Consider the following 15610-nt stretch of genomic DNA (forward strand, 5'->3'; position numbering starts at 1 on the left):
ACTCAATGTTGAGCATGTATTTAATCACAATTAACACATGTTCACTAACCTTGATTAGCAAATCTTTGTTTGTATTTGTAATAGTCATTGAACACTTCATTTTAAAGGGGGATATTGGACCACTTGGCCCTCCTGGGCCTCAGGGACTTAAAGGAGACCAAGGGATTAAAGGCGAAAAGGTAAACATGGATTTGCATATATGCAAATATGTATCTGGATGATTAATGGAGGAGTGACCGTCCTGATTAAGTGTCTCTGTGGTGTTTGAAGGGCAGTCCAGGCTTTGGAATACCTGGTCAGCCAGGCCCTAAGGGCGAGAGTGGAGAAAGGGTGAGTGTCTTCAAAATAAGAGCATCGAAGCCAAACTAGCAGAATTGTTCTGTGCTTCCAAAAGCACTACAGAACTAAGAGCATCTTTAGACGGCCGAGCGAGCATTACTCTGAATGCTCCCCCCCCCTCTCTCTCTCTCTCTCTCATTTAACATGTTCTTGGGAACAATGATTTGGGGAAATGGGACCCAGGTCATTCATTCATCCTTTCCTGTGGTTTCATGTGTACACAGGGTAATGTCGGACTGTCAGGGAAGCCGGGACCTCGGGTACGTTCACCCAGTATCATGTCCTTCTGAATAGGGGATGTACTAAATATTCACAACTTTGTCTTCCCGGGCTAAACCCGATAATATCCACGTTCATCACCAGATGGTGTTTTGCGTACAAATCAGTGATACACCAGTGATTCATCAGTTCCATGCAGTGCATTTACAGGACAATTTCCCAGAGGTCTGATCTTTAAAGAAGGTTAAAGATGCTTTTCTTTAGGGCAGTGATGGCGTCACGGGGGAAAAAGGAGACAGGGGTCTGACTGGAGACCCAGGAGCACCCGGACTAAGAGGTAAAGATGTAAGTAAAGCACAGAAGAGGTGTGTGTAGGTGTGTGTAGGTGTGTGTAGGTGTGTGTAGTTCCTGCTGGTGTGTAGCTCTTGCTCAGACCATAATAAAGAGTTTAAACTAACGCCTACCCTTTGTGGGGTTTTTTTGCTAACCATAAAAAGAACATGCTTCCAAAAAACTGCCAAATTGGTTTGCCTTCCTATTGCTCAATCGTCTTCTCTAGCACAGCAAACAATTTTATGCTTAGGCCTTAAGTCAACAGGAGTGTGTCTGGTTTCACTACACTGTAGCAGTTCTTTGGTAGGTGTAGTAAGCAGGGTGTTTCTTGGTCTACCACTTAGCTCAGGGGTGCCCATTACGTCGAAGGAAGTGTCGGTCGATCGCGAAGGAATGTGCGTAGATCGCATGACATTAAAAAGTAGTGGATGAATCGCCCATCTGCACTGCACGGTTATATTTTGATTGACATTCATGGTAGCCAATCTGACGTCTAGGGTTTGACACACGCAAATCCCCCCCCCCCCGACTCAACAAATTACGTTTGCCAAACCCCCCCTTAACAAATTTCGTTCGCCACCTCACAACCCCCCACCCCCCGGTAGATCTTTCTGACTTGATCATCTTATAAGTAGCTCGCAAGCTGAAAACTTGTGGGCACCCCTGACTTAGCTCATTGTATAAATCGCTGCATTTGGAGGAAACAGAAAATATCAATTCACTGAAGTTTTCTGCTTTGATCCTTTTCAGGGTTTGCCAGGTTCAAAAGGAGAACCAGGAGCTAGGGTGAGGAAACACACACACACACACACTTGAAACAAGTCACACAAACACTCTTGTGAACCTGACTGTGTGCCTGGTGGGGTTTGTCCACAGGGAGAACCCGGTTCTGCAGGCGAGCCCGGGGACAGAGGGATCAGGGTAAAGTTGGTCAAATTTCCCTGATAGCTCAATGTCATCATCCCAGCAATGAGATGAGGTATTTACATCTGTAGCATCCCTTACTGCAAGTTCTTAATCACACACTCTTTAACAACAGGGACCTCTTGGTCTTCCTGGACGATCAGGAGACCCTGGTGAGAAAGGAGACTCTGGTCAAACTGGGTTACCGGTGAGCATCTGCATTGGTCAATACCAGTTTGGTGTTGTCTAATATTCTTATAGCAGTACTATTTTAAGTGGTACAATTTATCCTTTTTCTGCTATAAGTAACATTTCCATTTATGTCTTTGTGGGTGTGAGACCAGTGATACTGCACAACTATGGTGAATGACCGTCTTGTGTTTCCATGGTTTTACAGGGTGCTGAAGGACCAAAAGGAGACAAAGGAGAGACCGTAGGTTGATCACTGCTTTTCACCTGGGGTAGTGCCTGGGGGTAGTTGTGCCTGGGGGTAGTTGTGCCTGGGGGTAGTTGTGCCTGGGGGTAGTTGTGCCTGGGGGTAGTTGTGTCTGGGGGTAGTTGTGCCTGGGGGTAGTTGTGTCTGGGGGTAGTTGTGCCTGGGGGTAGTTGTGCCTGGGGGTAGTTGTGCCTGGGGGTAGTTGTGCCTGGGGGTAGTTGTGCCTGGGGGTAGTTGTGCCTGGGGTTAGTTGTGCCTGGGGGTAGTTGTGTCTGGGGGTAGTTGTGCCTGGGAGTAGTTGTGTCTGGGAGTAGTTGTGCCTGGGGGTAGTTGTGCCTGGGGTAGTTGTGTCTGGGAGTAGTTGTGCCTGGGGGTAGTTGTGCCTGGGGTAGTTGTGTCTGGGAGTAGTTGTGCCTGGGAGTAGTTGTGCCTGGGGGTAGTTGTGCCTGGGGTAGTTGTGCCTGGGGGCTGTTCTGGGCCAGCTGCTCCAGGTACGAACTGCACTTAATACGTACAATTATTAGAACTGATTACAGTAATGGACTTCAGTTCATGTCAGCAGTGTGTTATGAACTGGTTTAATAGCCTGTTTAAATGTTTAAATGGAAGCAGCAAAGATTGTTATTTCCATTCTGCTCTGGTGTGTGTCATCCTGCAGGGGAAGCCTGGTCCTCCTGGACCTTCACAGGTGAGTTTCATCACCCTCACGTGGTAGATGATCACAGAGCTGCACATGTGAGAGCTGATCTCTCTTCCTTCTCAGCTATCCCTGTCAGACAACAACAGCTTCGTCAGAGCCATCAAGGTACAAGAGCATTTCATGGACTTGAACGTGTCCGTCATGTCGCCTGTATGAACATGTTCCTTATGCGTTTAGCACACCAGTGTGAATGTGGTCTGTTGTTTGTTTGCAGGGTGAGCCCGGTGATCCTGGACCCCCAGGCCTGCGTGGAGAAACAGGACTTCCAGGACCCCCGGTGAGTAATACACACAGGCCCCACACCTAAATTCCTGTTTGGGAGGAGAAATTCCCAGTGTCTCAGTGTCTCTTGATTCTTCTCTCTTTCTCCTGTTCTTTTTTTTTTCGTTTTCTGTCTGTTTAACTTCCATGTCCTCTCTGTCACTTGTTCTTCCTTCTCTTCTTCCCTCTATCTCATCTGTCTCTTCCTGTCTCTCTTATGTCTCCTCCTGTCTCTGTCTCATCTGTTAATACTTTATCTTATCTCTCTCGTCTATCTCTTCCTGTCTCTGTCTCATCTCATCTGTAGGGTGCACCAGGAAAACCAGCTCTTCCCGGGAATGCTGTGGTGAGTCTTTGGCAGAATGGTATGTTTTAATTGAACTCTTTAATCTAAGCCTTTAATCTAAGACTTCAGGTACTTAATGGCTTCTAAGTGAATGTTTGGATGTTTGGATCAAAGGTCATGGCACAGCAAAGTACACTTCTGTGCAGTCTGGACTAGTATACACCACACAAACCTTAGCAAATACAGTTCATCTCTGTCTTTCTAAGCTAAAAGTCACTGATGTTTTTAAGATTATTTAAGTCCTGAAACAGGGATTATGGGGGAACCAGGAGCCAGAAGGACTTGTTCTCACATTAAGAAAAAAGGTTGCAGGCAGCGTGATTCATAGTTTCCATGGTGGATTGATAGTTTGCGAATGACATGGTGTGTAATTTGGCTGCTGATGGACCTTAACATCCTTAACATGCTGTTTCAGTCTGTTGGGTTGATGTGTGCTATTTATGTAGAAAACATACTGTTGCTCCATTGTGGAAATGAAATTAGAGAACTGTATTGCAATAACATGTTCTGGAGATCAAAATGAGTGCATGAAAGTTAACGTGTGTCTATGTGTGCGGTTTATTAGACAGGAGACAAGGGGGACAAGGGGGACAGAGGGGACAGAGGGGACCCTGGACGATTGGGGGTTGCTGGGATACCTGGCTTACCTGGGGCCCCTGTGAGTGAAAACCTTTCTAGAACACCTTTCTAAAGTGACGCATGGTGGTGACAGATCCAGAAGCCTCAGGCTGCGTGGTGTTAGAAAAACGATGAGTGTAATCAGCATCACTACTGGAAGAACAAACCAGAAAATCTTCAATATCATAGGAGCTAAAATAAACTTTGACAGTCTGTAATTTTTTGCGTCACACATCACAAAATGAAACAGATGTGAAAGTTAATTTCTTCGCTGCAGTTGCCTGGTTGCCAGTTGCCAGTTGCCAACTCAATTACACCTGAGAGGACATTTCAAGCCCCAAAACTATTTGACGCTTGTGTGTCTTGTGTGTAGGGTAAACCTGGCGTGGACGGAAAGCGTGGAATAACAGGAAAAGATGTAAGAGGCTTTGTTAATTTCCAGATGGAGTTTTATTAATGCAACATGCCTGATTGTTAAATCTAATGTGTACACGTGTGCACTGCAGGGAGAGACAGGACTAAAGGGTGAAGATGGACAAAAGGTGTGTAAAAAAAATGTCTCCTTAAAATCTTGACCCCCCCCCCCCCCCCAACTTAATATAGTAATTTGGACTTTGTATTTTTATTGGCAGGGTGAGAAAGGGGAACCTGGTCTTGATGTAAGAACTTTGACAGCTATATTTGTATTTAACTGGTTCCACTATAAAATGATTTAATTTAATTCCTCTTAGGTCTTATTCAGAAATGTGTGTGTTGTCAGGGTAAAGGAGAAAAGGGAGACTCAGGCGTTCCAGGGTTGCCAGGTACTCCAGGGTTGCCAGGTCCTCCGATTATTCTGCCGGAGGTAGGGAGCATTCAAACATTAATGCATATATCAATGTAATCATGAATTTATCTTTTAATATTTGCAACAAAAATATCAAAAGAGTGGTTGTCTGACATCAGTGTAATCTGAGATAATACAAACTCTCACTATCTAATACTGCCCAATAATTGCTGAATCACAAATATCCCAACTTGCAAGCCAGTGCAAAATCGATGTTTATTACTATCAAAATATTTCCTAAAAATACATACAAAATGTTGATGATGTTGTGTCTTTCACTTTCATATCTGTCCAATAACACAAATAAAACCGAGCTCCCTGGCTGGTTAGTGGGAGTGGTTATGCTATAGTGGTGATCTTTTATAGGGTGCTTCAATAGATGATATAAGAGAAGTGTTTCCAGTCCCAATGGGTCCCCCTGGAGCAATGGTATGTTCTCGCTACATGCATACTATTTAGGAATCCATCATTGTCTATGTCTAATGCCAGCAATACATATATTATGAAATAATGATTATTAAACTATTAAAAAAATAACACATACTATACTTGAGAAAGAATGGTAGTCACCTGCTCAGTGTGTGAATGGTAGTCATCTGCATTGGTGCTCAGTGTGGGGTGTCTAATGCTATTGGTGCTCAGTGTGGGGTGTCTAATGCTATTGGTGCTCAGTGTGAGGTGTCTAATGCTATTGGTGCTCAGTGTGGGGTGTCTAATGCTATTGGTGCTCAGTGTGGGGTGTCTAATGCTATTGGTGCTCAGTGTGGGGTGTCTAATGCTATTGGTGCTCAGTGTGGGGTGTCTAATGCTATTGGTGCTCAGTGTGGGGTGTCTAATGCTATTGGTGCTCAGTGTGAGGTGTCTAATGCTATTGGTGCTCAGTGTGGGGTGTCTAATGCTATTGGTGCTCAGTGTGGGGTGTCTAATGCTATTGGTGCTCAGTGTGGGGTGTCTAATGCTATTGGTGCTCAGTGTGGGGTGTCTAATGCTATTGGTGCTCAGTGTGGGGTGTCTAATGCTATTGGTGCTCAGTGTGGGGTGTCTAATGCTATTGTATGGGTGTGTTTGTGTATGTAGGGTCCTCCTGGAATGAAGGTAAGATATTTATACATAAATAAAAAACCCTGCTGTGGTTAAGATTAATTTAAATAGCAAAAATATGACCAGAGTGAAGTGAACTATACTAAACACGAGGAGCTTTGCCACTCTGGTTTACAGGGTGAACAAGGAGAGCGAGGCTTGAAGGGAGAAAAGGTGCCGTCTCCTAAACATACACACACATCACGGACTAAGTGTTTAATTAATGACATTATCATGTTAATTGTACCTGTTTTACACAGGGGGAGACCGGACTGCCAGGGAGTGTTGTTGATATTGAGGTATACAGAACTCATATGCTCAGATTCATGCAGTACCAAATCTAATGTCGTTGACACAATGTACAGTTAGAAAGCAAGTTCTGTTTCTTTTAGACCATTGAAGAATTGTTTGAATCATATGGCATTAAGGTAAGCTGTCAACATCGAATGTTCAATATCTTGCACAGTGAAATCAAGTGATCTTATCATGCTCTCAGGCAATGTCAAACTGGCAGTAATGAGATTGAGCAGTAAGGCTCAAGTTTTTCCACATAACTACAATAAAACTTCATTTCCCAGCTGTCTTTGCTGAAGGCCTTGATTGACAGGCTACTCCAGGATGGTATGGAGGAACTCCTGCATGAGATTGCCACTAAAAAAAAAGGACAGAGGACAGACCCAGGCTCCAATGTCATCACAGAGTACACTGTAAAGTTACATCTTTATGTAATAGTCGTCTGTTGTAATAGTCGTCATTTTATAAACTATCAAATGTTTTACAAATGGCTCATTTAAAAGTTTATATCAAATTTAATTTAATCGTTTTTGAGATTTCCATTCTGTGTGCAAATGAAATAATGACACTAATACATAAATAATGACACTAATAATGACACTAAAAAAACAAAACAGTAATAAATCTGCAATGCTCTCCTTTTTAGAGTTCAGCCATTTATGAACTATCCAGTGAACCACATACTGACGAACTGACTGAGGAAGAGAATGATCCAGGGAAACTTCCGGAACCATATCTGGTTAAGAATAACTTAAGAACTAAATAAAAACTGTGGTTCCAGAATGCCAGTGCAATAACTTTAAGCACAAGGTTGCAAGTTCAAGTGTTCAATGAAAAACTACAAAATAAAAGTCAGAGGAAAAGGGACAAAGTCCTCTTTTTCTATGGTAATCTGTAACCACATGGCTGAATGAGGCATTAATCCAAGGTGTTGACTCAAGATTGCATTAACCGGATTCCAAAAAAGTTGGGACACTAAACAAATTGTGAATAAAAACTGACTGCAATGATGTGGAGGTGCCAATATCTAATATTTTATTCAGAATAGAACACAAATCACAGATCAAAAGTTTAAACTGAGAGAATGTATCATTTGAAGGGAAAAATATGTTGTTTAAAAATTTCATGGCATCAACAAATCCCAAAAAAGTTCAAATCATGACTCATCTGACCACAGAACAGTCTTCAATTTTGCCACACTCCATTTTAAATGACCCCTGGTCCAGTGCAAACATCTGAGCTTGTTTAAAAATGGCTTCTTCTTTGCACTGTAGTTTCAGCTGGCAACAGCGAATGACACGGTGGATTGTGTTCACTAACAACGCTTTCTGAAAGTATTCCTGTTTGAATTGTTGACAGGGGGGCAGTCGCGCGCTACGGTCACTCGCAAAAGTATAATCCATTAATATAACAATTAATTAAATATATTAACATTTATTTTTGAGCGACCCATTTTTTTTGGCTCACAACCCATCCAAGGGTCGCAACCCAGAGTTTGAAAAACCCTGCTTTAAAGTGTTACATTTACTCAGATTAAACTTTTGATCTGTCATCTATGTTGATATATTGACATTTACCATCTCTACATCATTGCATTCGGTTTTTATTCACAATTTGTTTAGTGTCCCAACTTTTTTGGAATCCGGTTTGTATTTACTTACTAATTATTTTATAATTTTTGTGCCTTTTCTTGTTTGTGAAGGAATCGGTGAATGAGACAGAGGAGACATGGACTCAGCGGTCCATCACCACCCTGCACAGACAGCCTGGGCTGAACAGAACAGGGAGTAAGACTGGAGAGGAAGAGGACGGAGACGTGAGGATGGAGAACCTCACAAAGACACAGGACTCTGGCATCACCAAAACCGACAGCTCTTCAGAGGGGGTAGGCAAGGTGGCTGCTTCCCTCTGGACGTAATCTGAGTGTAGAATGGGGATTATTTGGTGAAGTCTGAGATTGTGCAATTAGGGTGCTTATTTTCGGTTTTTGTTATTTGGGACCTTCGGATGAAATGCTGTTGTGAGTGGTTGGTTTCTTCTCCGTGTGTTCATGTACGCGCGTGCGTGTCTCTGTGTGTGTGTGTGTGTGTGTGTGTGTGTGTGTGTGTGTGTGTGTGTGTGTGTGTGTGTGTGTGTATACAGGCTGGTTCAGTAAAGGCAGAGGTAAGTATGGAAGCTCTTCTTCACAGTCAGGAGGACACGGGGAAGAAGACCGGAGACAGGAAGAAAGGGAGAGAGAGAGTCAAGGTGAGAGTCAAGGTGGAGTGTGTCTTACCTTTACGTACCTCTCTAGAAAGAAGAATCCCATCTGCACAGTGCTGTCCTCTCAGCAACGGCCATTTAGTTACTGCACATCCTCCAACTATATAGGATGCATACTTGTGTCCTTTTCAGTGTAAAAGCCAGATAATATCTACACTCTTCAACAAAAAAACATTCTTGTTGAAGTTCTGGTTTTTTTTTGGGGGGGGGGTTGTGGATAGCCTAACAAGTCCAGAAATGTTTCTGCCTTTTTCTTTTAAGAGTGTAATATAAACATTCTTAACCTCCTTTCTAAATGAACTGTGATTAAAAATATATTATTATTATTATTATCAATGATAAACAAATTATTAAGCTAAATTGAACTTAATATATAATCAACAGGATTTCTTTCATGTTTCTAGCATTTAAACTACACTAATTTTAGAAACGTGGTAACACTATACTTAACTTTGATGTGTTGTGGTGATATGTTGTAGCATGACCGGTTTATGTGCTACAAAACTAAACATTTCTACTAAGTAGAATTCTAAGTAGAATTTGCTAGGATTTGCTGACTTAGCCAACCTGACCCAGTGGGCTGAACTAAGCATCCTCCTGGCTTTTACTGTCCAATTACAAGACGAAACAATTATACACTGCCTGGTCAAAAAAAAGGTCACCACCTGGATTTAAGTAAGCATATAGGTCAGAACCTCCCGTTTTACCAGATGTACCTGCTCCAGAGTGATGGGCGCATCAGGGCCATACAGGCCGGTGGAGGCGGGGCTATGATCTGGGGGTGCTGCAGTTGGTCAGCTGAATATACTGAATGACCAGGTTATGCCCTCTGTGGGCTTTTTCTTCTCTGTTGGCACGGCCATATTTCAAGAGGACAATGGCAGGATTCATCGGGCTGAAATTGTGACAAAGTGGTTCAGGAAGCATGAGACATCATTTTAACACATGGATTGACCACTGCAGAGTCCAGAACTGAACTCCACTGAGAATCTTTGGGGTGTGCTGGAGGAGACACTGCACAGTGGTCTAAATCTCCCATCATCAACACAAGATCCTGGGGAAATATTAATGCAACTCTGGACAGAAATAAATGTGACGTTGCAGACGATGCCACAGCTAATACATTCCATAATCAAAGCTAAAAGCAGAACAATCATATATTAGTGTGTGTGACCATTTTTTGGCCAGGCAATGTATTTACATAATTTTTTATCCATATTGCTCTTCTTAGGAGCACACAGTATGTACTAGATGGCTAATGACTGGATTACTTCATCATTCATGTCTTAATATTAAGTAAAGTGTTATCATAATATTCAGCACTAACTAAAGTTAAACTCACTAAAAGCCAATATAATATGTTATAATACTGTTTAATGGCTAAATTAAATGAAGTGTCACCTTGACTTTTTGGTTGTGAAACTCTTAACCAGGGTAAGAGCAATAAAGGACGGAATAAACGCCGCAGGAAACAAGTGGTAAATCTAAACATAACGAACCAGCACTGAACTCACACTCCATTCAGACGAACCTTCATCACTGAACTCACACTCCATTCAGACGAACCTTCATCACTGAACTCACACTCCATTCAGATTAATCTTCATCACTCAACTCACACTCCATTCAGATGAATCTTCATCACTCAACTCACACTCCATTCAGATGAATCTTCATCACTCAACTCACACTCCATTCAGATTAATCTTCATCACTGAACTCACACTCCATTCAGATGAATCTTCATCACTCAGCTCACACTCCATTCAGATGAATATTCATCACTCAGCTCACACTCCATTCAGATGAATCTTCATCACTGAACTCACACTCCATTCAGACGAATCTTCAAATCTTCTAAACATGATAAACCAGCACTCAACTCACACCTCATACAGTCGTATCTTCTAAACATAACGAACCAGCACTTAACAATAAAAAATTGTCTGCTTAATAATTATGTAATGCCTATGACATGATCTACCTGTGAATCTGTTCCCTTCCAGACATTCAGGTGCTAGATTTCACTCCTGCACCAACAGCTACTATTATACCTTGTAGATTGGCTAGCTAGTTGTACATGACTAGCAAGCTACCTAGGTGCTCTACACACTGCAAACAGTGTGTGTATGTACAGACAATCTGACAGTATTATTGCAGTATATAATCAAAGTTTCAAAAAGTTTAAGGTAACAAGTATTATTTTAATGTATGGTCATTGTGCATTCAGCTAAAAGAAAGTGCATGTGTTACAGGTGAAGTGTTAAAATAAGGAAGCAACAGTCTCAGGAATAACTTTAATGAATAAAAGTGCACCAACTCAAAACCCGTGACTTAATTCAAATTAAGGACACAATAATCATTAGTCAACTGGTACAAAGACAAGACATGTATAGACAGAAAAACGACCCTCAGGTGGTGAACTACCTAATTGGCCACGCCCACCGGAGGGACAAACACAATGTAACACCTACAAGACAAACATGAATTACTGTCTCTGCTGATGGAGGTGGCCAGCAGGGGGCTCCATCCCACGACAACATGTTTATATTGTTTAGAATACTAAATCACAATTTAAGTAATTCCATTACTTAATTCACAATAAATAATAATAATAATAATAATAATACTAATAATAATAATAATAATAATAATGCCTATTAAGCCTTTCAATATATATTAACAATATTTCATAATTATAAAAAAAAAAAAAAAACTTCACTGGTCACTGATGTCATGACATTTGAACAGTGTTCCCTTCCTAACAGTTACTACATTATTCAAATAATTTATACATTTACAAGCAGGTCACCACTTCCTGACCTCTGAATCAGAAAATACTGGTGCGATTTCCCAAGTGATGTATGTGGATTGGATTTGATATTTTAATAAATGAATTGCGAGAATTGTGATTGTGTTCTCTCATGTCTTTAAATGAAAGGAAGGTCAAACTCATGAGGAAGAGGAGTTGTATGATGAGGAAGAGCTGTATGATGAGGATGTGTATGAATATGAGGTTGGTGTTTCTGCAACCACGTACACGACTGAATTGTCTCAAGGAGACAATTTGGGATTTTAAACATGAAGTAAAACTTTCGGTGGTACTTGCAATTAGTTTTTAGATGACAAAAATTGCCTTTTTGTGGCTCAGAAATAAGAGTCTTCATGGTCACACACACACACACACACACACACACACACACACACACACACACACTCACACTCACACACACTCACACTCACACTCACACTCACACTCACACTCACTTTTCCACCAGAGTGCAGATATACCTCCTTCTCACGCTCTAGGCGTTTAAACTTATTACATCATACCTGACTGCTCACATCTCAAAAAAGAACAAGAAAAAGTCAGTAATGAGTATTATTTTAATCTGTAGTACACCTTATAAAAAGTGTGATATATAAAGTCTACAGCTGTTTGCAGAGATAATGCTCTAAGTATGGTCCAAGAAGCCATGTCAGTAACTTTCACCTAAGTGACGTTTCAAACACTGTAAGAGTCTTACAGACATGTTGTTTATGTCAACACAGCATGAACGGGTCACAGAGGACACTACTCTCCTCCACGATCAGAAGGACAAGGTAAGAGCTGGAGTGTTAGAGAACTACAACTCCCAACTACACATGTTGTTTTCAAATGCCAAAAGATCATACATTATTGCTCCACCGTAATTTTAGAAATTATTGAATAGCCAAAAAAGTAAACAGAACTTACTATTGATTATTTCTCATTTTTCCAGATCATGAAAACAATGGAAACCTTCACATACTCACAAATCAAAGTGAGTCTTTTCCAATCTTAGCATTTTTTTGACAATATAGATAATACAATGAACATATAGAACTACCTGGAATTAAATATACTGTATATATAATACTTCTCCATCACTGCAGTACACATAGTCAACTCCTCCAGATACACTTAACAAGGTATGAAGAATATGAAGCTAATGACAGATGATCCTGATCCTGACACTGATTTTTAAGCTTTTTGGTAATCTTCACAATTTCTGCATCATTTGGCTAAAATAGATATTTAAAATATATGATTGTACTTTAGCTGAGAGTGTCTGTGTTTGAACAAAGTGTCCGTGTGAAATGATCACTATCCAAACCACCATCAGCTAGTGCTTTTCACACAGAAGAGAACTCCCAAGTGTCTTTATGTCTCTGATGTTTAGCTGTTATCCACATGAATAAATTATACAGTCATTCGATTAATCCATGATGAATATTCATTAACCTCAGGAGCCCTATACAACAACACAGATCCCATTCTCAGCAGCGGTGACAGAGCAGGTAATGATTCTATGTCATTGATTTGCTAATGAACATGTATGGAAGTCTAACTGAAGTGTGTAATATGTCGTCCTACAGTATAGTCAAACCACCCCATCTTCTGATCTCCATGACACCCAAGCTGCGGATGAGGTAAGCGGCATTGTCTGCATTTCTTTTTCAGCATTTGACCTCTTGCGAGTTCTCATTCATTTCAAATTTACCCTACAGTACCCAGAAGGTTTACCGCACGGTACCCAGAAAGTCTACATACTCTGCCATAATATTCACACTTCTGGACACAACAACCCAAAATAATCATTATTAAGGAATGTAAAGAACTAATATACACATCTCTGAGTTTGTGCACAAGTCACCCCCCACCACACACACTGCTGTGTGCTTTGCAGAGGCTGTAATATGCTATGCAAAATAAAGAGACTCTCTAATCAGTATCTCTTCTAAATAAGGGCCTGCTAGTTACATCAGTGATAACTTGGGAACTGGTCCTGACAGATATTTAAAGCTTTCAGGAAACCTTGTACTTTTTCAGGAAACCAGTTTACTCTTCTGTGCCTTTGGTGCAGCCCAGGTTAGCAGCCCTGACATGTCAGAAATTATTCTGAACCAGAATCTGTAGAATTGAAAGACTATAATGCATCAGAAAATAATAATGTTTAAAGAGTATGTAGATGTCCTATAGACTGTATTTGTTCATAAACTGTGCTCACCTACATCTGAACTAGCATGAACTCTGTCCAGCATGAGACCATAGCTTGTGGCATGACATCAGAGGACGTTCATAACATTAGAGAACATTACGTCTTGTCTGTTGAACATATGCAAGCTAATTAGATTTGATTGAGTTGGACAAAAGGACCTTCAGCTTAGCGCAGTCTTTCCTTGCTTGGATGATTTGTCTTGATGCTGTACTAAAACTTTGACTACACTAACTCCTCTATGACTTTCACCAGTGCAAACTATCAAATCCAAAAGACACGAAAGGGGATATTGAAAAAGATTTTACTGAATGTTTCAGAACATGACATGAAACATACTACTCATTCTTGAAGTAATTATGCGTTATGATGAATGAAACTGCCAAGCATGCGTTTGTCGTTGCTATGGTTTCCTGTCGAGTTCCGTAACGCTATGCATGCAGAAGCCTTAAACATGCACGTCAGCACTAGGCTGGTCCAGCTCTCTTTGATACGTTCTCTGTTTGAATTCTTAATGCAGGATTTCCCCTAAATTCAGTTAAAGGGACACTCAAGCTCCCACAGCACACGTGGCCTTCCTGAGAGCCTGTGTGTAGAAACTGTGAGGCGTTAAAGCAAGGGAGGACCTGACTGGCCAGCCTTACATGGGGAGTCGCACGATGATGATGTCATGCACTTATGTCACATTCATCGTCATGGTACCTGACATGAGTACAGGGTCTCTGATTGGTGGAAATGCTTTGCTGCACAATGAGGAATGATGGATGGAATGTCAGAACGTCTGAGAATCTTTGGATTGTTGGTTTAATAAATAAACACGGCACAGTTTCTTTCAAACATGGCTTTGCTCACCAAATTAGACACTCATTAATTAAAAAGGTAAATAATGTCATGTCAAAATATAGTCCTTTATGATTTATGACTGCATATATATTTTATTTATTTAAAATACATTGAACAAAATTTGTTTTTTTTTTCTACAGTTACAGTAAAAATATTGAATCTATATGTATTATTTCCCCTGGATGCTGTGTTGCCTGTTTCCACTGGTGAAATTCACTGATACAGACATTATTGTCTTTTGTATTTAATCTTCTAGTGCATGGTTGTCAGTAAATTTGGTTAAGTCTCCTACATTTGTCTTGGTGTATTTTTTCCTGTCTTCGGTGTTTCTAATCCACCTCTAAACCTGAACACACTTTAACAACTGGAAACTAACTATCGAGATCTCACAAACACAGAAAGCAGATTTTAAAAATGCCAAAGAACAAGAGACATTTATGTCTACAAAGGGAACGCTGTGAAGAAAACATGCACTTCTGGTGTAGCTTGTTTGTGTCACTTTTTGGGTTTCATTAGGGCGTCATGTCAAGTTCTGATGCACTAGGAGCAATGTCTAAAGTGAAGAGGAGCGCCCCCTGGCCTGATTACATGGTAATGCAGCGTGCTCACATTTGCTACCTGCTGCTGATCTTCTCCCTTGAGAAGTAGCTCCGTAACTCTGGTGCTCTTTTGTAGGCCTACATGCCTGGGACCCCTGGAGGCCAAAACCGTCACATGCGAGGACAAAAGGTGAAGAGGCCACACACCCACACACTGTTCAGCGTTGGTGCTCTACTATGAGCTGTAGCTACTAATGGGAAAATAAATATAAATGACACTTATTTTATATAAATATAAATTACATTTATTTGAGTGTCCCAAAAAGCCCTTACCTCATAATTATGTCTTTTTGCAGAACCCATCTGGTGCAAAACAGAAAAAGAGACTAAATGTAGGTGTATGTCAGGCTCATGAATAAATGAGGATTTCCTCAGCAAAGCTCAGATATCCCTGCTGTGTTGTTACTTAATTTTTTATTTTTCTTGTAGAAAAAGAAGCAAGAAAATGAGGATACAGAAGCAGAAACTGAACTAGAGAGAGAGAGAGGGGGAGTGGGTGAAGAAGAGAGGGGAGTAGTACAGACAGATCTGGA

At 41.0% G+C, this 15610-nt stretch overlaps 1 protein-coding gene across 3 annotated transcripts in view; it reads left to right on the forward strand.

Annotated features, from left to right (window-relative positions):
* Positions 1-15068, forward strand: part of col7a1l (collagen type VII alpha 1-like) — a 59200-nt gene extending 44132 nt beyond the window's left edge. Inside the window, exons 46-78 of one of the 3 annotated variants that reach the window (XM_077005358.1) lie at positions 108-179; positions 271-330; positions 564-599; positions 823-903; positions 1642-1677; positions 1768-1812; positions 1931-2002; positions 2192-2227; positions 2889-2918; positions 2994-3035; positions 3145-3207; positions 3499-3537; positions 4103-4195; positions 4529-4573; positions 4662-4697; positions 4788-4814; positions 4916-4999; positions 5348-5410; positions 6059-6076; positions 6200-6235; positions 6322-6360; positions 6454-6489; positions 6640-6768; positions 7002-7094; positions 8058-8249; positions 8498-8602; positions 10051-10095; positions 11559-11633; positions 12170-12220; positions 12379-12420; positions 12887-12937; positions 13016-13069; positions 14156-14769. In XM_077005358.1, the coding sequence (XP_076861473.1) occupies positions 108-179; positions 271-330; positions 564-599; positions 823-903; positions 1642-1677; positions 1768-1812; positions 1931-2002; positions 2192-2227; positions 2889-2918; positions 2994-3035; positions 3145-3207; positions 3499-3537; positions 4103-4195; positions 4529-4573; positions 4662-4697; positions 4788-4814; positions 4916-4999; positions 5348-5410; positions 6059-6076; positions 6200-6235; positions 6322-6360; positions 6454-6489; positions 6640-6768; positions 7002-7094; positions 8058-8249; positions 8498-8602; positions 10051-10095; positions 11559-11633; positions 12170-12220; positions 12379-12420; positions 12887-12937; positions 13016-13069; positions 14156-14167 (1938 nt within the window). In that variant the 3' untranslated portion in view covers positions 14168-14769. Of the gene's footprint in view, positions 1-107; positions 180-270; positions 331-563; positions 600-822; positions 904-1641; positions 1678-1767; positions 1813-1930; positions 2003-2191; positions 2228-2888; positions 2919-2993; positions 3036-3144; positions 3208-3498; positions 3538-4102; positions 4196-4528; positions 4574-4661; positions 4698-4787; positions 4815-4915; positions 5000-5347; positions 5411-6058; positions 6077-6199; positions 6236-6321; positions 6361-6453; positions 6490-6639; positions 6769-7001; positions 7095-8057; positions 8250-8497; positions 8603-10050; positions 10096-11558; positions 11634-12169; positions 12221-12378; positions 12421-12886; positions 13070-14155; positions 14770-14994 lie in introns of those variants that run through there. The other 2 variants (XR_013130826.1, XM_077005359.1) reach the window with 2 other exon arrangements.
* Positions 15069-15610: the final 542 nt, after the last annotated feature.

This window comes from Brachyhypopomus gauderio, chromosome 5 (genome assembly GCF_052324685.1).
Source record: "Brachyhypopomus gauderio isolate BG-103 chromosome 5, BGAUD_0.2, whole genome shotgun sequence".
Lineage (NCBI taxonomy): Eukaryota > Metazoa > Chordata > Actinopteri > Gymnotiformes > Hypopomidae > Brachyhypopomus > Brachyhypopomus gauderio.